This window comes from Engraulis encrasicolus, chromosome 1 (assembly GCF_034702125.1).
Source record: "Engraulis encrasicolus isolate BLACKSEA-1 chromosome 1, IST_EnEncr_1.0, whole genome shotgun sequence".
Classification (NCBI taxonomy): Eukaryota; Metazoa; Chordata; class Actinopteri; order Clupeiformes; family Engraulidae; genus Engraulis; species Engraulis encrasicolus.
This window is the reverse complement of record NC_085857.1, coordinates 29256113-29272963: the sequence shown is the minus strand read 5'-3', so window position 1 is coordinate 29272963 and position 16851 is coordinate 29256113. Positions and strand designations below refer to the sequence as shown.

Genomic DNA, 16851 nt, shown 5'->3' with positions numbered 1-16851 from the left:
TGGTTAATGCGAAACACACTTCAGAAAGTCAATCACATCTCCATACACCATATATGCCTTATATAGCCTAGTCAACCCTACAACCTCACTTCTTTTTTTTTCTAAATTGACAGTGACAATCATAGTAGTAGTAATAATAATAATACAAAACGAAGAAGAAAAAAAAAACGTAAAACTAAAAACATCAAAAAGAAGGACAAATTAACAGAAAAGACTTCCGATGGCATTGTGCATCTAATGGGGAAGGGTAGGTGGAGACTTAAGTGAGGAGGGGTATGGGGCTAGATAGGTGAGTGGGGCAATTGCACAAAGTGTAGAGGGTTGAAGGGAGAGAGAGGGGCAAGATGTGGTGTGTGTGAGGGCAAGTATTTGGAATGGGTGGTTTGCAATTGGAGGGGGTTGTGTGATGGGGCAGTAATAAGCAACCTGGATTCTGGAGCTAGAATCCAATTCCACATATTCCAAATGATCTTAGGCTACACGTTTTCTTTCTTTTTTCCCCCTGTAGAAGCTTAGAGGGACTGGAACTAAAGGATGACGTAGCCAGAGAGAGTAGAGAGAGAGAGGTTCCATTGGCCCATTGTTTCCGGGTTCTATTATTTGGGGGGAAATCCCCCTTTAGGCAGACCTAGGCAGACCTGAGGACTGTTCTATTCAATGCTAGGAGCATTATGACACGCCCCTTTAGGCAGACCGGAACCTGGTCACGTTAGGTGCCCATAGAAACCTATTATGTTGGCATATCTCTATACTTAAAGAATCTCTGACGTGGCTATGGGAGTGTATGGCTATACCATAACAGGCCATAATGGGAGGGACTGGAGTTCCACAACTCTGCCCTGCATTCTGAAGCTGAACATACTTGAGGGAACAGGTAAAAAAACAGGTCATTTTAAATATGTGGAACTGGATACTAGTAGCATCTGAATCCAGGTTGGCCATTACTGAGGGGTTATCATGCAGTTTCAGCAATGCTTGGTGAACGGGATTATGGGTCAAAAGCCATAGCGACACACACGGCATTGAGTCGATACTGCGGTAGTCGCGACTCCCACAGCTTGATATCATGCCCTCAAGTAAGGGTCTTGTCTGGATGCAGGACTAACATTTTGAAAATATTTAATGAAAAGAGAAATGTTTGAATCTAAAAACAGACTAGTAAACCATGCGGCTTCCCTTTGTACATTCAACATCAGTGGCACTGACTACACAGCCAAAGCAGATCAGAGCAGACAAACACACAGAGTCTATAACTTTTGTATCCTGATTCAACTATTGGTAATAGCATGTGATTTAGCCACACAAACAAAAAAAATCAATGGTTTGTTGGACAGTTCAGTCTACGATAGAGGGTGGTTCTCTTCAGGAAGAAAATAAAAACCTTTCAGCTGATTTTGTTGGAAGAGTAAATAGCACTTTAAAAAGACATTTTTTAATTTGATTGAACATCCATTGGTTTGTTGTCACTAAAGCAGATATGGGAATACTCCCCGATACAACCCCCCTCCCCAACCCACCCCTGACATCAAGTGGAGCCCTGCTCGTACTAACACACAGTTGTGATTGAATGCTGAAGGAGGACCAAGGCAGTCCTGTTGGCTGTAAAGCTTAGCAATATTGAAGAACCTGGAATCTAGAACCGGTGAATTAGGATCTAAGGCTCCTAAAGAAGAACCGACATCTCTTCACTTGCCTTAGACGATGGCAACCAATTTGTAGTCACACTAATCACACATAAAAGTCCGTTTTTATTGCAAGTGCTTCACTGACGGTGGTGATTGGGACGATAGTGGTGGTTGGGGACAAGAGGATGGTCGAGAGGAGCCTCTAGTGGGGGAAGGCGGTAATGCACCAATTAAGACTGGACAGGAGCGGGTGGGGGTTGACAACCATATACCCATAATTTCAATGCAGGACAATGGCAGAGTATGGCAGGGAAAGGACAGTGGGGTATGTAGTTTTTGGTGGTCGGTGGACAATGGGAAGGATTAATAAAGGGACACATTTGTGAGAATATGACCAAAAATGCGAATAGGAAGTATAATATAGGCTTAGAATGGGGGCATGTTTGGACTGGGTATGAGGGTGGGGGGTGGGGGGGGGGGGGTGTTTCGGAGGGAGGAGTTGGGGGTGATAGTCAAAGTTATTATTTTTTCTCCTCAGCGGCCGCTGCTGTTTCCGTCTTCACCTCCTCATACACCTCCTCCTTCTCCTCCTTGTCCTCCTCCTCTCCCTCCGTTCGCGAGTTGGGCACCCACAGACCCGAGTCGATACAACGGCGCATGTGGTATTTGGCCTCCTAGACATAGAGAGTGAGAGAGAGAGAGAACGCGATAGTCAACTGTACTTTATTAAATCTATGCAACAAGGTTAGCACAGAAGTTTGAAATTGTCTTGCATTGAAATTGCGTGACTAGTCTCCAATGTGCAGTTAAACTAAACATAAATAAGCCATTGACAATAATCAGTTGATGATCAGTTACTGTGGAAACGGTTAAATAACTGAAATGGAAATGAAATGGGCAGAAAGTTGGAGTGCAAGTTTGAAATCAGAAGCTTGAAGTGAAATTGAAATTCCAACTCTCATGCCAACATTCTGGGACATGCTTGTTTGTTGTTTGTGGTGGTTTAACTTGATCCCATGATCAGTGTTGCGATTAGGCGGTTTCCCCGACAAAGTGGGCTGCTTAGGATGGCCGTCTGCGGGTAAAAATGGATTTTGGAGGAAAAACACACCCAATTTTTGGCCATAGAAATCAATAGAATTGGGTGGGATTGAGTGCATCCAGGCGGGTTTTCAGCATTTTTTGGGCTGGAAATCAGCCTCATCTGGCAACCCTGCCCATGATCTCACGCTCTGGGCAGAGATGCATGTTGCGAATTAAACTACTGTACAGTCAGCGGATAATGGATGCAATGGGCACCACATAACCAAATATTATAGGAAGTCATGCTGATGACACACACACACAACGGACACAGATATTCAGAAACACACACACAAAGCCACATATTCAAATACACACACACATACACAGACACAGACGCAGACACGCAGACACGCAGACACGCAGACACACAGACGCAGACACACACAGACGCAGACACAGACACACACAGACGCAGACACAGACACACACAGACACACACACTAACCGTGGGGTCCATTTTGCTGATGGCATCCTGTAACATTGCGATATCCTTATCGTCAAAGCACTTTTGCATCTCCTGTAGAGGAAATATCACATCATACATGAACATGGGCTATTGTGTGTGTGTGTGAGAAATATGACATCAAACATTAACATGGGCAAGTAAGTGTGTGTGTGTGTGTGTGTGTGTGTGTGTGTGTGTGTGTGTGTGTGTGTGTGTGTGTGTGTGTGTGTGTGTGTGTGTGTGTAATATGACATCATACATTACCATGGGCAATTCCGTGTGTGTGTGTGTGTGTGTGTGTGTGTGTGTGTGTGTGTGTGTGTGTGTAATATGACATCATACATTACCATGGGCAATTACGCGTGTGTGTGTGTGTGTGTGTGTGTGTGTGTGTGTGTGTGTGTGTGTGTGTGTGTGTGTGTGTGTGTGTGTGTGTGTGTGTGTGTGTGTGTGTGTGTGTGTGTGTGTGTAATATGACATGGGGCAATTCCGTGTGTGTGTGTATGTGTGTGTGTGTCTTTTCCGCCTCTCCCCCTCCCCGTACTCCTTCATGGGGATCTTGTATGCATATGTATGTCCTTCAAAGTGTGCATCCTTGTGTGTGTGTGTGTGTGTGTGTGTGTGTGTGTGTGTGTGTGTGTGTGTGTGTGTGTGTGTGTGTGTGTGTGTGTCTCCAACATGGCGTAAATGCTGAGACCGGAGTTGTGAGCTCCTCCAAACTGCACCAAACTCATGCTGCACACTCAATGTAATTGCTATCGTTAATGCAAGCAGATACAAATTGCTTAATCCTAACAATCCTAATAATGCGTTTCTTTGAGACCCGCATTGCATTGTGACTGAGTATTGTTGTATCTGTAACATTTATGTCTTTATGTAGGCTACATTTTGTGAATTGTAGACATGAATAAAGTAGCTAAAATGTGTGGGTATGCGTGTATGCGTGTGTGTGTGTGTGTACCTCTGGCAGTGTCTCGTAGACCTCCACCGGGTCCAGTCCGCCGGGCCCCATGCGTTTCTGCCTCTCCTCCTCCTCGTACTCCTTCATGGCCTTCTCGATGCGGATCTTGGCCCGGCCGCGCACGCGCTCCTTAAACGACGACAGCTCGTCGTTGAACGCGTCCTGATACTGCTGGTCGGCCGTCTGTAGAGAATAGGTCACACGACATTACAAGACATGTAACTAAATGAGTTACACTTTTTAAAAAAAATGTGGGTGCATTTCTGAAAACCATAGTTCTTAAGTGTGTTAACAACTAACGTTCTAACTCCTAACATATTCCCACTATTCACACCTCTCTTCACACACACTTCACATGCCCATTTCACCTGGGTCTCTTGTCAGTTGAATTGTCGATTAATTGTGATTAATGTTTTTCAATCGATTAACGCATTAATTGATTAAAGTCAATTCATTGTTTGCGTCCCTACTTACACTGCATTCAGCCATTAGAGTACAATTAAAACGTTTTTGAATGAACCTTCCAATGATAAAAGTATTTTTTTAAATAATAAAAAACTTAAAATGCTCTGTTCCACATTATTACGCGAAATAGTTTTGTAGTGTTGTAGTCCAAATTTTTCTTTTTTCCCATTTACATCAAAACAGTTGGAATTTGGTACCCTCTAAATTACATTTCAATGTTCAATACTTGGTGATAAGCTCTTTGTCTATAACTGGAATGCTGCGTTTAACATTGAAGTCAATGGCAGAGCATTGCATGGGAGTTATGGAAGCCCAGATATCCTTGACGCTTTGCTTTCAGCTGTTTGTTTGTTTGTTTGGTCTGGTGACCCACACTTGACTCTTCATGGAAATCTACGGGTATATTGAAGAGCGACGTGTGGGTCACCAGACCAAACAAACAAAAACAGCTGAGAGCAAAGCATCAAGGATATCTGGGCTATTTCTATTGATTATTGGGGAAAACGGCAAAAAAATGTTTGCGTAATAATGTGGAATGCAGTGTAGAAGGCCTTGCGAGAAGGTCAGTGGCCTACAACTCAACTCATTTTGGGGAAGGGGTACTTTTACTGCTAGTCTGAAGTCTAAGATGGCAAACCAAGAAACAAGGTAAAACCGAACAAGTTCAATTTACTAACAACGACATTACAGCTACTACTACTGCTACTACAGTTTTGTCATTAAAGCCATCCTGGCATCATTGGTTGGCGGTCTATAGAAGTCGGCCAGTACCCGAGATAAATGAGCCAAGAGAGTAACCACAAACCACACTATTACGTCTACTACGTAAAAGATGCGGACAAAAGACAAGTGTCAGACATCTCTAAAGCAATCTGCCGACTGCCAATATATCACCACAGATACTTACATCACTTCACTACTGCTGCTTCTACAGCTACTACTAGTAGTATTCATAATAGTAATGGGTTTCTATAGCACAAGAACACATTAATGACGTAAAAGAAGAGGTTTTTCTATTCTGTGATCCGTAGGGCCTGACCTGGAGCTTGGTGATGAACCGGTGGAAGCCATTATTATAACATACGGTGGATACAAAAAAATTACAAAATACGAATAAAAAAAAACTGTGTGTAGATAATAATAGCATTTATATACCCAAACATAAGACATTGTGCATAGAAACACTCATACTAAATATGCTTTTACATACCTCTTGCATGTAAAAATTCTCAATACATGATATGAAAATATATATCTAAATATAAATAATATTGTAATATACAATATATATATTATAAAACTCTTATATATAATATTGATATTGATATATAATAGTATTTGCAGCTAAAATACATAATATATATTTATATACTTAATCAATATATATTTTGTATCATGATGCATTAAAAAAAGATCGAAATAAATACCATTGAAGCCAACTAGGCTAATCCACAGTACGTAGTGTGTAGTAGATGCTGACCTTGATCTTGGTGAAGAACTGGCGGAAGCAGCCGCGAGGGTCCACCTTGAGGCTCTTGGCCAGCTCCAGGATGAACTGCATGACGATGGTCTGGTGGGCCACCTGCTCCATCAGGGCGTGTTTCTGGACAAGAGGGGGCAGAGGGCAGAGGTCAAACTACTACACAGGTACACACAAACACACACACACAGATGCGCGCGCGCACACACTCGCACAGCATGACAATGGTCTCTCAGACTTGCACGCGCAAGCACACACACACACACACACACACACAGTGTGCATTACAATATGTGACCTTGCGTCCTCCACTTGTGCTTGTGGCCTCACGTTTGGCTGATGCCCCGCCTCCGTGGAGAAAACAAACAAGTTTCCCCGCTGTCAGCATAGCCAAAACAATGTTTGGGGGACTATTCTTCATTCACCATCCTGTTTGCAAATGAGAAGACGACTTTACAATTGAGCTTTTGCAAGATATTGAAATATAATGCTGTGGTCAGTCATCATGACATATTACTTCCTGGTACGAGGCCACAAGCACAAGTGGAGGACGCAAGGTCGCATATTGGAACTCCCTCCCTCCCTCCCTCCCTCACCTCCTCCACTTCCAGGTCTATGCACATGATGACCAGGTAGTTGGCCGTCTCCTCGCACACCAGGTGAGGGTTGTCTGACAGGTACTTCTGGCTGTCGTCCCAGCGCCGCAGCATACCTGTGGACAGACAATTAGAAGCGTCAAATATGCCTACTTGTGGCAGGGGCATGGGTTAGAATATACAAGTAGAATTAGAATACAGTTAATATGGAGGACGTTGGTAGCCTGATAAATAGTGTTGCACCGATACCGATAGCAGAATCGGTGGATCGGTACTAAAATAGTGGTATCGGTATCGGCGAGTACCAACAAATAGGGCACCGATACCATTTACAGGTGCTTTTATGACACTTAAACAGCCTTGATATTAGTTATTTCATAGAGGTATTTAAAAAGTTTTGCTGGATTCACTTTGTATTAGTCTTTTTCCTGTTTCACAAAGGTAGGCAGCAGCCTGACAAAGCCATGCAATGATTTTACATCCAAGTAGTATGCACTACAGCCCTTCATATACTGTATATACATTTCAAATAGGGTGGTATCGGTATCGGCCGATACTGCACAGCCAGGTATCGGGTATCGGTATCGGGGCCAAAAAATGATGTCGGTGCAACACTACTGATAAACCAGACTAAATGTGAGATTAAATGTGTAATTTAGTCTGGCCCCGATTAATGACACATCGGGAGATTGTTGATGGAGACAACCCGTTGTTTTTCAAACTGTGTCTGTGTCTATTGGGATTGGTCTGCCAGATTCAGGGCATTGGGGCATTGTACGAGGCTAGACCAACTCGCAGGCAAAAATAATTTTGGCCGCTGGCGGGTAGGGCTTGTCCATCACTGGCATTTACCCATTCTAGCCTATTCAAAGATTTCCAAAACCATCACCATCATCATCACTCTCATTAGTGTCATAATTAAAACTGATTGAATATTGCCCCCTACCAAAACCAAGTAAGATGGGGGAAAAAGTTCATCCTAAACCAAACTCACCAAAGTGTTTGATCTGTTTCTCGTACTTCTCCACGAAGGACTTGTGTTTCTCTTCCTTCTCCTCCTCCGTCTCATCCTGCGTGTCTGGCTTGGCGTTCACCACGCTCTAATGCAGGAAGGAAAGGGAGGTGGGGTGATGGGGGAGCGGAGAAGTTTGACTATTATGGGGGAGCGGAGAAGTTTGAATACTACACAGCATGCAGAATTATTAGGCAAACAATTTTTATGCAATATTTTCCAACACCAACCTGTATGATTGGTTCCCATTGTAGCCAATGATCTTGCAGTTCCGCCTAGTCGGCGAACGCAGGCAAGTGGAAAATGAATGGGAGACCATGGGTCTAAATGCTAAAATCTATTCTACCTTGCTGAAGCCGTCCTTGCTGAGTGTGTCCACGTTCCAGGGCTGCTTCTTCTCGTCTCGGCGGTACTCATCCACCTTCTTCTCAGCCGCCCGCTCCTCCTTGCGCGCCGCCTTCTCCTCCGCCTGCGCCTTGGCCAGCTCCGCCTTCGCCTCGTCTGTCGACGCCCCCTCTAGCCCCTTCACCTGGGGGGGGGGGGTCGAGAGAGAGAGAGAGTGAGAGAGAGAGACAGAGACTTAACACATTTTAGCCTGGAGCGACATATACGCTGCATTCAGGCTCTTGAGATTTGATTTTTTTAAATAAAATGGTGGGCATGTTAGAGTTGAATGAACACAGTATAACGCTAGATGAGGGTCCTAGCTTTTAAATGCAACTTATTTCATGTTTTTATGTGCTTCGGAGGCTGAGATATTTAGGATTTAAAAGGTAGAGGGCACCCTTTTCCCAAAAAGGGCTTAGGCTAAAATGGGTTAAAAGGACGAGGTAAAGCACCTTGGCCAACTTACTAATGATGTAGATCTATTCATAAATCTAAAATGTATTACCCATATATATATACACTACCGTTCAAAAGTTTGGGGTCACCTTACTTTTTCCAGTTATTTGTTTGCAATTCAAGTCGCAAACATCTTTTGAATAGCTTGAAATGGAATAATGGAAAGTAATAAACAGCCACGGGTGAAAAAAGGTTTGATTACCCATAAAATTGGTTAAACTGGACAGAAGAGTGAAATCTAACCAAGCTTTTTCACCCATTTATTACATAGAAATACGTGTTTTAGTCCATTTTTCTACAGACATTTCTTTGGTTTATCAGAGAATGCATGGCACTATTGGAAAGCTCAGTGTCTGCCCTTTCCAATGGTAGGTGTATGACATTTGTTGAGTTGCCACCTCGTCCACAAATTCAAGTCAAAGTAGCTGCATGATTTTCTAGCCATCAGAATGAGCCTACTTATGAATGCACGATCCATTGTCTCAGCAATGTTTTAGTGTGCAAGCCAGTGCCATACATCGTTGGAAAGTGTAGATTCTCCTCTTTCAAATTATGTGTATATCATCCGGTATTGTATGAATTGACAGGAGCAGACATCAACTTTTGCATGCATGGGGCTCATAGAACTCATGGCCAATTCTGGACCTCATCTCATCCAAGGAATGAATCTGTAGAACCACAACTGGCTATTATAAATGCCAAAGGAATCTACACTTTGATTAGTACACCAGACTAGACACTACCTTAGTAAAGGTACACTTTGATTAGTCAAAAGTTAGTGATACATTTTGGTTTGTCTATACAAGTAAATCCATTCAACAGTTACTTTTTCCAATATCAAATTGCTTATTTGTTGCATGCATTATTTTCAAGGAACAATTACTCTATACACTGATTTTATACCAGAACTGAAATTGAAAAGGAATAAGCTTAACTGTCAGAAAGAAGCATTGTGGGAGGAAAATGTGGTGACCCCAAACTTTTGACCGGTAGTGTATATCTAGCAAGCTATGTTATACCATTCTCATTATCCATCTATCAATCCATCCTTCCATTCATCCATCTACCCATCAAAATGTTTTGTCGGAATTGTCTTTCGGCTCAGGGGGTCAGGATAAAGCTGGTTAGCTTCGCCGATTAGCAAGGCACTTCCTTGTCGCCATTTTCACAAATTGACATCATATCCGGGACCACTTCGCTCATGATGATTGGTGGGTGCGCCATTGCTCTCAGCACACGCACAAGTTTAGGGTTGGGCACACAGACCTATAGGTCTGTGGTTGGGCATCTTATAATACCTCCATGTATCCATTACCCGTCTTCCATATACAGTAGCTTTCTGGTCAACCTTACGGCCATCAGTAACGTGGCACGTAATTAACTGAGTAAACTGGTCCAGGAAATGAGCTCCATGAAACTCCATTTTGGAAGCTGAAAAATTCTTTCAATTTTGGCTGAATTCACTAACCTAGCATTTCCCATTGAAATGACTGGGGGCAGGACTTATTCACTCTCTCCAGGTCTTATACTACCTCCATGTTTCGTCTACACAAAAATCTGGAGATGTGAAGGTGTAGGGGACGTGAACATGTTTAGGCTGCTTAGCTGGAGATGCAACCCTGGTCTTCAAAACTCCCCACTCTCAAAGGAGTCTTCAGATTTTTGCTTCTTCAAGCCCCGATGGCTGGGTTGCCATGTAACGAAAAGCGCTTCCGATAAAAAAAAATAGTCGATTTCCCTCAAAATCATACTCATGAAGTATAAACTGCCCCTCATACAGAATTCCCTGCAAGTTTTACCTTTTTCTGAGCCTCAGAGAGTTTCTTCTTGCTCTCTGTGAGGGCCTTCTCCAGCTCCTCTCCTTTCTTCTGAAAGGTCTCCATGCGCTCTACTCGCGCCTACAGAAGAGAAAAGAGGAAAACATAGACATGAGTTATGTATAGTCAAGATTTTTTTGTTAGTCAAGGTGGTGGAGGCGTTAAGTTTTTTTTTTTTTTTTTTTTTTGGTTTAGCAACTTAAGAAATTACATTCACAACATGAAATCTTTATCTTTTCAGGGGACCTAGCTAGTCAAGGTGGTAGGTGTTTCTTGTCAAAGTGGCCACCCTAGCAATAAAATGCTGGGGGAAACCCTGAAGACCATGAACATGGATATTAGATAGACCCTTCACAGGCATTGAGTTACTTATCATTGTATGTGGAAAGAGCACACAGCCAAAGCCACCACACCACTGCAGTAGCGTTTAGTTACAGTCGCAGAAAAAAAGACAGTCTCAGAAGACAGAAAATTGGAGGAATGGAGTAAAGGAAGAAAGGAAGGACGGGCGGGCGGACAATCTAAATCAGGGGTGTCAAACACAAGGACTGGGGGTCTGATGCGGCCCGCCAGATGGTTTAATTTGACCCCAGGCTTGTAGAGGGGGGAAAAACTACAAATGTCAAAAATAAGTGAATCTCTAACAGGCTTTTTCTGAACGGGAAAATAGGGGCGCTCCACCCTCATACCTCCGCGGGTGCACCCTTATACTTCTTTTTTTAAAAATATATAAATGACTTTTTTGAGCGCCCCAAGTAAATTCCCCCCTTCACCCCCCGCAACCTGCTATGATGCTCCCTCATGCCAAAAATTCCTAGAAAAAGCCCCATACAAAGTTGCTGCAGGTGTCCGAGATTTCAGGTCGTCAGTACTTGAGGAGTCTGTCTTTCTTGCTTGCAGTCAATGCTCCTGATATGTCCACTGTCATAACTACCTCCAGATGATTGACTAGCAATGCGATTGCGATATGAAGCAGAAATAAGCAGCATTTCACAATTACCATACGTTACTGGTCAGCCTCACTTGAGATTAAATTGGCTGTATGTGGCCCCTGGACTGGGGTGAAATGAGTTTGACACCCCTGATCTAAATCCACCAAGTAGGTTTTCTTCCCCTGCCTTTTACCTGTGCATTACGGAAAAGTACTGCAGCCTGCCCTGACTTTCTGACCCCCTGATGCTGCAATGTTATGTCATATCAAAACACTGCACCAAGTTGACACAAACAAGACAGTGCTGCCCGTCACATACTGTCGTAAACATCTGTCGGTCATACACAGGGTGCAGTGGCTGTCGGATGTCCATCTCTATGCCAACATCAGCAACCAAAAATAAACTTGTGTGAAACCACAGTTTGAATTTAGACATAGTGTTGATGCAACAGTCAGTCACTGCAGCAGGGATATAACAGCAACAGTCACTGCTGACGTCTGAAACGTTTCAACACCAAGTGTGAAAGTATGCCAATGGGCGGTGACGACAAAATGAACCTTATCGACATCTTGATGAAATGTCTTACTCTCACAATAATCACTCTTGTGTATAGGCTACATTTCAACCCGACCATTCTGTGTGTTTCAACAGAAAGCTTAAGCCAGGAAATGACAAAATAAAATGATCAAACTGAACTTAGCCATGATGTATAATTTAGCATCACAGATGAGCATACGACTGACTATTTGAAATGCTTGGGGTAAAAGTCAATCATCTTATGTACAAACAGCTGATCCATCGAAAAATGCAAAAATAACTTCTCGGGCGTTTGTTGTCTTCAAGCAAGACAGCAGCGCCAAGTGATTAGCCCGGGAGCTAGTTAGCAAGCTAAATTTAGCGACAATTTTGTTAACTTGCATGCAAGACCATTTCGGCACATTATAATACTGAAGGTCACTTGGAAGCAACTTGAGATGTGGGGCCTGTGTCTAATACAGAATAACGCATTGCAAACCTGGTGTCTCCATCTGAAAAGACTTGGAGTATCGATGTTAGGGTGTGTGTCGTCCTCATCGTCTGACACCTCGATGTGGTCCCACACGCTGTAGTCAATGGTCGTCATGCTGATGGTCTCACTGTTTTCCGTGCAAATACGAGCTCAGACGCTTCAAACTCGAAGGGCACGATGCAAGGTGCAGATCAAGCTATTCCTTTCTGTCTTTAAGCAGGAGCTTCGAGAAGAAACTAATCCAGGCCAGGCCAATACCAGAAAGTACGACCGACGTTCCTGAGCTCCACAACTCTTCTGGAAATCTCTTTTCCTTCCGCTGGAAGACGTCATCATTGTGCGCCGCTCAAGGCAACCACTGCTCTGCAAATTTTGTATGCAATTTCGGGTAAATTCATATATACATTCACTTTTACGGGGATTCAAAACATCTAGGTTAAGTTGTGGAATAGTTCATTTTATAATATCCAAATCATGCAATTGCCATATAATTGAAAATGAGACTTTGGCTTGAATGAAGGTAGTCTTGTGGATGCAGGCATCGCTGTATCCCATCAGAGGGCAGCAAAGACCGCAAATTCCCGATAGCCTACATGCCTGTAAATAGCGAGGCCTGCCTGAGCAAACAGACCATTGTAGGCTTTCAATTAATTTTTGAGTTTTTACAGTTTATTTCCGCGACTTATTTAAGGCCTGATAGTAATTTCGTGAAAAAGCACACAAACCCAGAATGGTTTTACTGTCTGAAAGAAATAGTTTAATAGCCTAGTGGAAATAGGCCTACTTCACAACAGAAAGGAGTTTGTTGAAATATAACTTTGCCAGTAGCCTAATACAGTAGGTGCAATGCAAAATTAATCCTCTGAGGTAGTTCCCCAAACTTACATAGGCTATGCCAATCAAATAATCATATAGGCTACTGTATGGTATTGGCCTAACAACAGGACCAAAGAGGCATCTGATAACACGAATGAATACGTTCACTTCAGTAAAATGTCTCCTATGCATCAGCCACAAAGTGGAATCGAGCAATAGCAGACTAAAGTTAAAATTAGTGTTGCACCAATACCGATACCAGAATCGGTGGATCGGCACTAAAATGGTGGTATCGACATCGGCGAGTACCAACAGATAGGGCACCGATACCAGTGTTTGTATGACACTTAAACAGCCCTGAAATTAGTTATTTCATAGAGGTATTTAAAAAGTATAAAAAGTTTTGCTGGATTCACTTTGTATTAGTCTTTTTCCTGTTTCATAAAGGTAGGCAGCAGCCTGACAAGGCCATGCAATGATTTTACATCCAAGTAGTATGCACAACAGCCCTTCATACAGTTGTGCTCATATGTTTACATAGGCCTATCCCAGCAGAATATACGCTTTCTTGGAAATTTCTCACAAAATATGAAGGATTACACAAAACCTTCTTTTTCACTCATTGCTAGTGACTGGCTTAAGATATTTATTAGCAATCTTCTGTGTTTACTCCTTCAAAAGCATGATCACAACCCAAACTACCCAAATGACCCTGTTCAAAAGTTTACATAGGCCTACCCTAGTTTCTGATGCTGAATATGGCCCTGTTTAACATCAGGGACCGCTCTAAATTGTTTGTGGTAGTTGTGGATAAGGCTCTTGTTCTCAGATTTCAAAACAACACATTCTTCCTGGCAGAATGGTTGTTTCCTATAATATTTTTGGGTGTCTTGCTGGAACCTTACATTTGAGGTTTCCCGAATGGCTCAATGATGTTGAGATCAGGAGAGTGAGACGGTCGCTCAACAACTTCATTTTATTCTTTCTGAAGCTAATGATAGGTTGATTTAACTTTCTGTGTTGAAATATTGGCATGTTGGCATGTCCAAACAATGGACCATGTGCAGTTTAAAGGCTGATGTGTGTCAAGTTTCCTCCAGTATTTTTCACAGGGCAATGTATTCATCATTCTGCGAGTATGGACCAAAAGTATAGGGCATTTGTAACTCAAATGTCCCCATGACATCAGTGGTCCATGACCATGTTTCACAGAAGGGATGGTGTAACTTTCATCATAGGCTCTGTTGACTGTTCTCCAAATGGTACAGTTAATAGTGGCTGAAAAAAGTTCCATATTGATCTAATTTTTCCAAATTACTTTGTCACAGGCATTCTGATGCTTCTCACTATGCTATTTGATGTATCATATGCAAAATAACATGTTTGCATTTTTGTAGTAATAGCTTTCTCCTGGCAACCCCCAACATCCCCAGATAGGCTTACATTGAATCGATGTAGAATCAGCATTCCATTGCCGACGCTAAACCATTGAAACAACATCAGATGTCGATGTTGATTTAGCATCAGTTTGCACCCTCGAGTAACATTGAAACTATGTTGATTTTGTAACTATGGATCCACGCAACTTCAACTGTATTTCGATACGTGCCTATATTGAAACAACATTGAAATTTCGACGTAACTAAAAATCAATGAGCTTTCAATGTAATTTCAATAGAAAGGCTACCAGAATTATCTGGCTCATATAGGCCTATCCTGCTTTATCTACAGCCAGGATCCACATTTTAATAATATAAAATAATAAATAGCCTATGAAACACAAGATGTTTATTAAGAAAGATGTTTATTATTTGAATTATTTTAATTACTGTCACCGCGACTGGCACCTCCAGCTCTGTCCGGCGCATAGCGCAGCCATGCACAAAGATCATCCATCCGATTCTCACCAGGCTGTTGAGCGAGGGCATCTGAAACACACAAAATATAGTTTTAATTAAAATGAATCCTAACACACATCGGTCCATAAAACTTTTATCACAACAGGTGTAGGCCACTCGTGTTGCGATATAGGCTAGAGTAGGCCTACATCTGTTGTGATAACATCCATTACAATACTTACACATCTGGAGGAATACAGCAGGAAATATGGTATTGTGGGATGAATGTACCGTATCCTTACCGTTAGCAGGGCGTTCTGTTGGAGTCTTCCTAATCAAGGTCCCCGACCTCTGCTGCGTCTGTCTCCCTCCTCCTCCATCTCTGGCCATCGGTCCTACTGGGCTGTTAGGTCGTTATGATTGTGATGGGCCAGGAAAGTCAGAGCTGGAGCTCTCGTTGTGGTCGTGGAAGGTCTAAAGCACATACACACAAGTTAAGTTTATTACGTTTTAAGTGTGTGTTCCAGCAACTGACACCAGTACACGTAGCCTACTGCTAGCTGCAGTTCACAGAATGGCTGCAGTAAAGCTTGCTAGCCGGCTAGCCTGTTTCATTCAGCTTGTGTTGCCGATCGTAGGTGATCGGAGGAAATCGGCCGTGACCGCACCAGGCGCTCTCAATAGGAAAACTGTGGCCGTTTATGGATCGCGGGACACTTACTGTGTAAAAGTATGAAAGAGTGCTTACCTGTTGTTCCTGGATCCGAGCGTGCGCCACTCTTTGTCTTGTCCCCTTCAGCAACGACCGATAACTTCAATCTTTCCCGGTAAACTATATATCGATGGCCTTTCGATCATACGTGATTACAGTGTTACCAACTCTCACGCATCTGCCGTGACACTCACTCTTTCAGACTTAGTGTCACGTTCTCACACTTAACAAAGAAATGTCACGCTAGATATTTTTTTTCTTTCTGTGTTGATTTTTTTCACTGTCGTTCTATAATTTCCGAATGCTTAAACTCATGATTGGACTACAGCAGAGTGTCTAAGCCCTCTCTGATTGTTGATTAGGAGAAACGGCTGGTCATTGACGTCGGTCTGTCAAGGCGAAATGTGATTGGTAACCCATCATTAGATTCATTGTAACAACACATGGCGCGTGCCATTCGATTCAAGTGAGCGCGGCCAGTTCAGTCTGAGTGGATGGACAGAATTTGACACTTCTGAGGAGCCGCGAAATCAGTAGGTCAACTTCAACGTTTGTCATCATTATAGTTGAACAAATAACTACATCATAGACGCCACCAGAGAGGAATTGGTTGTGATGATTCATTTTGAGACGCTAGTTCGAGAAACCAAAGCGAATGTGTGTTGTTTCAGTCAGTAGATGCGCTCCCTTGCTAAACTAGTTAGCAATTTAGTAGCTAGTTGGTTACCTACTACTTGCACTGCGACAAGGAAAGTTGCTAACAAACTGCCGAGGAACACACCAGAACGACGGACTGTTAAAAGCAAAAGGGAGGCGGGGGGTTCAGCTCTTCCTGGCAATATATAGTTTGTATGTCCGAATAACGAAGTGGGATTAATTCATAATCGTGTAAGTAATTCACTACTTTATTCTGTCCTGGACCACCAATACGTTGTTGTCAAAGCCAAATAGCTAACTAACACAAGACGGAGGCTGACTAGCTAGCCAGCCATTCTGCGGTGATGTGATGCCTTTGTAAAAACTCGTATGAATCGGTGTGTGGTTAGTGGTATTATAATTTATTCCGGGCAAAACATAGCCTAACATATTACAGTGGAATCCGCTTATAGTGGTCACGTTTGTCCGAGCCAATTTGAACACTGTAAGCGATTGATTACTAAAACCGAATTTGTATTATTTCACCCCTTTTTTGTCTCTACCTGTCTGGCAAAAAT

The 16851-nt window shown here is 42.8% G+C and overlaps 1 protein-coding gene across 1 annotated transcript; it reads right to left on the bottom strand.

Annotated features, from left to right (window-relative positions):
- Nucleotides 1-1102: 1102 nt before the first annotated feature.
- Nucleotides 1103-12591, bottom strand: cdc37 (cell division cycle 37 homolog (S. cerevisiae)). The gene is made up of 9 exons (XM_063199973.1): nucleotides 12278-12591; nucleotides 10313-10411; nucleotides 8017-8199; nucleotides 7653-7758; nucleotides 6659-6774; nucleotides 6063-6185; nucleotides 4118-4300; nucleotides 3157-3228; nucleotides 1103-2299 (listed from the first exon to the last, which is right to left on the bottom strand). The coding sequence occupies exons 1-9, from the start codon at nucleotides 12383-12385 to the stop codon at nucleotides 2147-2149; spliced, it is 1143 nt and encodes a 380-aa protein (XP_063056043.1). The 5' UTR covers nucleotides 12386-12591; the 3' UTR covers nucleotides 1103-2146.
- Nucleotides 12592-16851: the final 4260 nt, after the last annotated feature.

What these genes read in the sequence shown, in the direction of transcription:
- cdc37 (XM_063199973.1), bottom strand. Translation starts at nt 12,385, where the DNA reads ATGACGACCATTGACTACAGCGTGTGGGACCACATCGAGGTGTCAGAC. An exon ending in TCTCTGAGGCTCAGAAAAAG is followed by an intron (nt 8,200 to 10,312) that starts GTAAAACTTGCA and finishes CCCCCCCCCCAG; the next exon opens with GTGAAGGGGCTAGAGGGGGC. An exon ending in GCAAGGACGGCTTCAGCAAG is followed by an intron (nt 7,759 to 8,016) that starts GTAGAATAGATT and finishes TTCCTGCATTAG; the next exon opens with AGCGTGGTGAACGCCAAGCC.